This window comes from Branchiostoma belcheri, unplaced genomic scaffold (genome assembly GCF_001625305.1).
Source record: "Branchiostoma belcheri isolate BF01 breed outbred unplaced genomic scaffold, Haploidv18h27 scaffold89, whole genome shotgun sequence".
NCBI lineage: Eukaryota > Metazoa > Chordata > Leptocardii > Amphioxiformes > Branchiostomatidae > Branchiostoma > Branchiostoma belcheri.
The window spans coordinates 165,764-173,718 of record NW_017804564.1 but is presented as its reverse complement, the minus strand read 5'-3'; the positions used below and the strand labels follow the sequence as shown (position 1 = coordinate 173,718).

General features: G+C 39.4%; 1 protein-coding gene across 3 annotated transcripts; it reads left to right on the top strand.

Annotated features, from left to right (window-relative positions):
- Positions 1-76: 76 nt before the first annotated feature.
- LOC109487521 (lysosomal amino acid transporter 1 homolog) lies at positions 77-7,459 on the top strand. Of its 3 annotated transcripts, XM_019791533.1 has the most exons (10): positions 77-319; positions 1,084-1,672; positions 4,160-4,289; positions 4,747-4,831; positions 5,425-5,612; positions 5,966-6,052; positions 6,448-6,528; positions 6,679-6,739; positions 6,866-6,894; positions 7,233-7,459. In XM_019791533.1, the coding sequence occupies exons 2-10, from the start codon at positions 1,464-1,466 to the stop codon at positions 7,332-7,334; spliced, it is 972 nt and encodes a 323-aa protein (XP_019647092.1). In that variant the 5' UTR covers positions 77-319; positions 1,084-1,463; the 3' UTR covers positions 7,335-7,459. The 3 variants fall into 3 exon arrangements, with proteins under 3 accessions (XP_019647092.1, XP_019647090.1, XP_019647093.1); XM_019791531.1 differs by lacking the exon at positions 6,866-6,894 and having other exon boundaries at positions 6,679-6,768; positions 7,233-7,458; XM_019791534.1 differs by lacking the exons at positions 6,448-6,528; positions 6,866-6,894 and having other exon boundaries at positions 6,598-6,768; positions 7,233-7,458.
- Positions 7,460-7,955: the final 496 nt, after the last annotated feature.

The following is a 7,955-nucleotide window of genomic DNA, read 5'->3' as shown; positions in this document are numbered from 1 at the left end:
ATCGTTTGATTCGAACTAAAAATATAATCTCGACTATTTTTTCATAATTTTATACCCCACTTCATACAAAATATCGTACGTATCATGAATTTGAAATAATTTTTTGGTTGCCAAGTAAAAGTTGTGACCTCTGACCTGCACGTTGCAAATATTGTCATGTGACAGTCAGTCATGGCGGACGTCGATCACAACTGAAGAGGAAAGACCTTCAAAGTCACGAGATTTTTATGCTTTTAATTGTAAAATATATGATCAATAATGTTTTGACAACTACAGAAGAGTTGATCTTTCAGTGGAAACCGTCGGCGTTCTTTGTCAGGTAAGTAAAGTGGAGTTTTTCCTTCCATAAAGTCGGTGTTGTCAACGATTTTTCAGTTCCTCAAAATATTTTGGAACTTCCGGACGGAAAAATATATAAGAGGCGGAGTGAGTTTATGAAGAATGTCATAATTTAGGTAATTTTCTTAAAACATAGTCGATATTTTCTCAGAAATCTGAATGACATGAAGCCTAATTTGTATTCAATGTCATAATAAATTTTGATGGACGGAAAGAAATTATCAAGAAAATTTTATTTTTGCTCTTCTTTCTTAGCTTGATAAAATGAGGTCACAGTTTCAGTTTCACAGTTTGACGGCCTTTGACTTAATTTCAAGAAGTATAGTTGTTGATATCAAAGTACTTTTGTAAGTGGCTGCTTATCAAGGACCTTCTGTAACCAATTAAGTATTCATGAATAATTATGCAGGCATGTGAATTTTCTATCTTCCTTATCTCAAAATTGCAATTTACCAGGGGTAGTCTGAGAAGGGCTTCACCAATTTGATTATTTGTTTAATGTCTACCAATGGTATACATGTGGTCAGGTTGTTACTACAGAAAGAATTATTACTTATGTCATTGAATATATTACCTTGGGGACCACTAAAAGGTGGTCAGTTGCATTGGTAGATGTCGGTTTTTTAAAACCTACCCTGGCCAAGCACTTTTTCTTGGACCAAAAATTCTGGTGAACAACTTATTGAATTTCTTTAGCCGTATTTCCATATTCATGATATTGTTATTTTTTCTTCCTTTATCCAGGAAGGTGGGCAAGTCTCCTGGAGTTAAGACAAACAAACAAACTGGATCAACCAGGCTGAAGAAGTTGTCTTGAACTTTCTCAGTTTCTGTAGCTCCAAGTGTCAAGTGCCACGTGAAATCGTGACTCGTGCAAAAGATCTACCTTTATCATAAAATTATTGAGAAATCTCTGTAGCTCCAAGGAGATTTCAGTGGAACACTATAACCTCCTAGGTAGCTGCAAGTGTCGTGCCACATAAAATTGTGACTTGTGCAAGAAATATACCTTTATCATAAAATTTAGAAATCTCTGTAGCTCCAGTGTTGTGCTACATTCAAGCGTCACCAACTGACTAGTCCAAATTTGTGCAAAAAATCTAACTTTACTATAAGAAAACATTATGCACTACCTCCAACTTCACTACAATGACTCCCACCCATGGAGCGCCTACCCTACGATGGACCCAGACTATCCCGTGAACTGTTCGGAACACGGTGGGGTGGAGTGGATCTGGCACACGTTTAAACAGTGCGTGGTCGGGCCTAAAGAGTACACGGGATTCATCTTAGGTCTGGTGTCTATACTCTGCTGGATTGTCGTCAGTCTACCGTAAGTATGGGGCAACTTTGTCAAAAAAGTTACTTGAAAGCAACTGGATGTGATTTTGGAAATGGTCAGACGTTTCAGGTAGCATCCGCTACCTTTTGTCAGACCATTTCCAGAATTATATCCAGTTGCTTGAGTAACTGTTTTTTTGGTGTATCTTATTACCTGGATGTCTAACCTTCACCGACATAAACTTTGTCATTGTTTTTGTTGTTATTGTTCAATGTAGATTTGTTGATATGTGTTCTCTATGTTAATTAAGTAGAGTAGAGTAGAGTAGATCTTCGGTCATGTAGGATTTTCTTCTCCAGTTTAGACCGCTCCTCATACAGTTGTCATTGTTGGCTTGTGTGGATGGTCCAGTGCCTTGTAGCTGTACTTCACTGGGTGATGTTCCATGTACTTGTCAAATCTTATCTTGAAAGCTGTAACTGTTGGCGCACTGACAACTTCTTCAGGTAACTCGTTCCACCATGGGACTATCCTATTACTAAAGAATAGTAGTCTTTTGTTTGTCTTCGTTGCAATCCTTTTAAGCCGTAAGTTGTGGCCTCTAGTTCTTGTCTCCCTATGTCTATCAGGTATGCACGGTGTTGTGTCGTATAAACCATGTACAAACTTAAAGGTGTTAATGAGGTCTCCCCGTAACCTCCTGTACAGCAGGGTTGGTAACTTCAGGACTCTCAGCCTCTCTTCATATGGTAGATGTTGTATGCCCGGGACTCTTTTTGTTGCTCGTCTTTGTACCTGTTCGACGAGTTCTGCTAGTTTCCAGGTACCCGGTGACCATGTAGACACCCCGTACTCAAGATGAGGTCTGATCAGCGCCTTATATAACATGGTAAATACATCTTTGTCCACATGTTCGAAGGTACGCCAGAGTAGACCTGTCATTCTGGTTGCCTTAGAAACAGAAGATGTGACATGTTTGTCGAATAACAACTCATGGTCCACAATTATTCCCAGATCTTTCTCCTGTTTTGTGAATTGTAGGTCCACTGTGTCTGAGTGATGGTTGTCTCTCATGGTGTACTTGTGGTTGGGATGATTTTTTCCAATTCCTCATTGCAGTACATTTCTGGGGATGGAACTTAAGTTGCCAGGTGCTGGCCCAGTCCTGTAGCTTGTCCAGATCGTTTTGAAGTTCCTGACAGTCCTGACTTTTACCCACACTACGATACAGTTTGGTGTCGTCTGCGAAGAGTTTCAGCGTGCTGTCGACTACCTCCGGCATGTCGTTTACATATAATGTAAACAAAACTGGTCCCAGTACACTGCCCTGGTGTATCTTTTCTTTGTCTGTTAGAATTTTAGTACTTCTGGTTCAGCAAAATCATCATTCAGATTGTAATTGCTTGATTAGTTGGCACCTAAGTGGTGTTAATCCATGATAATGAGCTTAAGTAATTAACTACACAAGAGTTGCCAGCTTGGGTAAAGCAAGATCAAGAGTTGTCTAATAATAGATATTTCTTTTTATTACTGTGACCTGCAGCCTATGTGAAAAGGAGGTGTTTTACTTTTTTTTTTTAGAGAAGGGCCATTTGTAACAAAAAATTTGGGAACTGGAAAAACATCAAACATCATGACTTTGCCTTCCAACATCTGCTTGAATAGCTCTGACCAGTCACATGGCTGTCATGTGTAGGTCATGAGTCGTGACCTACTTTCTGATGTCATGACCTTTGTGACCAGTTGGAAAATGAATAACAAACGGACCTTTATGAAATACATGTTGCATATATAATATTAGATTCTTAACATACATAAACATATTTTCTTTTTTTTTAAACCTCTATCAGTTAATTACAGACAAAAGTGGCCAAGAAGACCATTCAGGACAGAGAAATTATGGTAGATTTGTGGACAGGACTGGTAAAATTTGGTCCATGTGCACAGGTGGTCACTGAAGATAGGATTGTGTCAATGAGAAAAATTATTTATGGGACCACAAAAAAGATGGCGACAGTTGATCACTTGTACAGGTTTGTACATAGTATGTAACTTCATACATATTAGAAAACACTTTTAAAATTCAAGACTCAAGTTGATGGCAAAAATATGTTCCTGTATCTAGGCCAACAATGTTTGTACAAATGTACATGGTGATTGTTGATTACTGTATATCTGATATGGCCTGAAAAACAAGCATATGGGACCCATATGCTACGTATACTAGCACATACTAGCTGTCTTATACGTGTTTGCAGTTCAGATAAATCATATTTTTACTTGGAAGCTTCTCACATATTTATAAGGAAAATAATAATATTAGTTTCATGCCAGATTGTACTGATTTAACAAGCAAATTGGACTGAAATTCAGGTACTCAGTAATTTTTTTTTAGATCAACACTTTGCAACAATGCAATTTCTGTCTACTGCAGTAACTTGAAATGATTTAAAAAGATTTTGGGCCCCAAATGGCTTGTTGTGGTACTGCAGCAGTCTGTCATTCATTCCTATGTTGTTCCCATTCATTATTCCCCAGTCAGCTGTACAAGGGTTGGAAGAATGGAAACGCTGACACAGCACTGTCTTTGCCCTTCCTGCTGCTCTGGCTGTTCGGAGACACAGCAAACCTCGTGGGCTGTGTGCTCACTGGACAACTACCTATACAGGTGAGGTCTATCACACTCAGAACTGTGCCTATCTAGTTCTATGTCTGAATGGGTTAGGGTTAGGATCAGGCACGGTTCTGGATAGTCCCGGACTCCCTATCATATCCAGAACCGTGCCTATCTAGTTCTATGCCTGAATGGGTTAGGGTTAGGATCAGGCACGGTTCTGGATAGTCCCTATCATATCCAGAACCGTGCCTAGCTAGTTCTATACCTGAATGGGTTAGGGTTAGGATTAGACACGGTTCTGGATAGTCTCCGCGTATCCAAGAACATCAATTTGCCCCAGGCATGGTCCTGGATACTCTTGGACTATCCAGAACTTTGCCTGATGAGTATTAACACTTGTGTTTGATCCTATCTTATGAAGTGACAAGGTTTTGATAGTGTTGTCGACAGTTTTATATTGCTAATGCTTAGTTAACTTCTTGACTTTTTTGTTATTCTTCCTGAACAGTTGTACACTGCCATCTACTATGTGTTCATGGACTGCCTGATGATCACACAATGGTTCTACTGTTTACTGAAGAACAGGAGAAGAAGTAAGCCTTTGTTACCTCTCTGTTATGTTTTTGGTGTGTTTGTGTTTCCATCATGAGTTACTTCCACTTGATAGTAGAGCTGTGCAGGTACACGGGTTTAGATACAGGTCCAGACCTAAACCTGTACCTAAACAATTCAATCAATTAGCATGTTCTTCTGAACACCTTCTTACTGTTGGAGGACCACCTCATACAGTTGAAGATTCTGTCACCATGTACATTTTATATATGTCATACTCACCCAAGAAAACACGCCTTTAAATGCGAAATGAGCAAAAATTTGGTATCCCTAAACCAAAAAATGGGACAACATGAATTCCAACGTCCGAATTCTGTATTCAAATTTACGAAAGCGGAGCACGCGGTTAGGGCAAAATGCGTTCAAATCATTCTATGGAACATTTGGAAGCCCGGGCTGTGCCGTACCGCTAGTTATCACACGGGCCGGACAGCCGTATTGAACGTAATCGCGGCCCACGTATGACATAATGTGGGTTACTGCACAGGGGATTGGGGTGGTGTGTGATATAATCTCCGCTCTCTCCCTATCACACCATTGTTTTAACCATTTTCTCTTTTCTTTTTTCCCACAGACAGGAGTTTGAGGTTAACTGTTCCAGGGGGTGACGATGTGTCCATCAACGGCGCTGTCCTGTCCTGCTGTCTGCTGCTGTCACTCAACGGCCTCGTCTTCAGCATGTCTCCATGGCAACGGGACGTATCCATGGCAACCGTCAAGCACTCCTCGGGACGATCTCTTCTCAGCCATCCAATATTTCCTGTAAGTCTGGTCTTGTTAATATAGTTTCTTATTGTAAAAAATGTTCAGTAAAGTCTCTTCTATTCCTGATTCACATATAAGATGGCAAATACTTGAAACCTTCCGTCACATGAATTCATCCTAAGGTTGTATATGATTTAGGTTTGAAATATGCTTTGGCAGGTTCATGTAATTATTTTTACTAAGTTAATGTAATCAATTATCTTTTACAATCTTTCTTTCATCCATTTTTGCGATTCTAGAAGTGGGTAAGACATTTTCTCTCCTGATAAACCAGTATGTAGTAGATGTACATTTCTTATACATGTAGTTTTATTTTGTTGACTCAGGAAAAATTGTCTTTTTCCCCACAGGATGTGGAAAGTGATGTGGGCTACGCCATCGGTATTGTGTCTTCTGTGCTGTATCTCGGGTCTCGCATGCCGCAAATCTACAAAAATGTGAGTTCCTCATCAAACTTTGTGATTAACGTTAACACAAATATTGTCTTCTGAGCTGCAGTTTCCTGCAATTAACTTTATGGAAAATTAACCTTCTCCCTGCTTCCTAAACTCATAACTAACACATACATGTATTTGGTGCCAACGGTTAACAACTCACTTTGAACTGTTACAGTATACTGTATAGTTCAAACATACACTGCAGTTTTAAATTTCATTAGCAAGTTTTTCTTTTTATTCTTCTGGTTTTCTCTTCTGTGACTGGAGTCAGTCAAGGGAGGGGTTCCTCCATAGGAGTAACAGACGGTACTATGCAATGATGATGATGATTCTTCTCTGTGAGCTATTTACATTTTTTTCTACGTCTAAACATCATTTACATTTCCTCCCTACAGTGGAAGCGTAAGTCTACAGAAGGCCTGTCCATCTGGATGTTTAGTCTGGCTATCCTGGGTAACCTGCTGTACGGACTAAACATCCTGCTACAGGGAACACAAGTTATTATTATATTAACTAACCTGTTCTTGTTTCTCCCCTCCCACCAGTGGAAGCGTAAGTCTACAGAAGGCCTGTCCATTTGGATGTTTAGCCTGGCTATCCTGGGTAACCTGCTGTATGGACTAAACATCCTGCTGCAGGGAACACAGGGGTACTTCATCATCCGTCACCTGCCCTGGCTCATCGGCAGTCTGGGAACCATGACATTCGACTCTACTGTATCCTTACTTACACTCAAACAGTTAAAACATTCAGAACATGAAATATAAAGCTTAGTACAATGTATTATAGTCAGACTGATACTTTCCATCCTAAGTCTGGGCACCATGACATTCGACTCTACTGTATCCTTACTTACACTCAAACAGTTAAAACATTGAGTGGATGAAATATAAAGCTTAGTATTATAGTCACACTGGTATGTCACAGTAACTTCACTTTCCATTCTAGCTAAATTTTTGACCATCTCTGTCAAAATGTAGCAATGCAAAATAAAGTCATAAAAGTGCAAATATTTGACATGCAGTAACTTTCTAATTGATTGAACAACTAATTTCTATACTATCATTTCATGAACTGCTAATTGTGAGAATACATAGAATAAAACTGACATAATGGATGAAAATATTCATGTTTAGAAACTAGATGTATCTACAGTGTGTTATCCTTAACCGTTTCCCAGTTATTTCTCCAGTTCTTTGTTTATGGTGCTGAAGATGAAGAAAAGAATTCTGAAGACACGGACCCCATCCTTCAGTCTGCCGACGGGACTGTCTTAGTGTGACGTCAGTCGTCTTAGAGTCACCGTCAACAACTTGGAAGGAAGTTTAAAGTTAAAACTTTTGATCCAACACAAAGAAGTTGACTCTCACCAAGAGCTTTCGACCAGTCACTCTGGTCTTCCTCAGTAGACTGACCCAGTGAGGCTTGTCACATGGCTTCTTTGAAGTGTGACGTCAACACTGGGTCAGTCTACTGAGGAAGACCAGAGTGACTGGTTGAAAGCTCTAGGTGAGAGAACTTTATTGTGTTGGATCTAAAGTTTTAACTTTAAACATGTAACTACCAACTAGAAAGGAAATTCTTCAAAAGTCTAGACAAATCAGCCCACTAATAAATATCCACGATAGACCAATCTCATAGCCTAACATGTACATAGTTATAATCATAGATGTGAAAAATTATACAGAGGTGTATCTTCTCTTCTATTGGCTGAACTACTACACATGTAATTCTGTTGGAAAGCTGTGATTGGCCAAATTGTAAAGACATTCAAGTGTAGCTTCTCTTCTATTGGCTGAAAAGCTACACAGGTAATGGCAATGGAAAGCTGTAATTGGTCTAAATCTTTTTAATGGTGAAAAACATTATGTGGTGAGAGACCAGGGGTGACATTTTAAACACT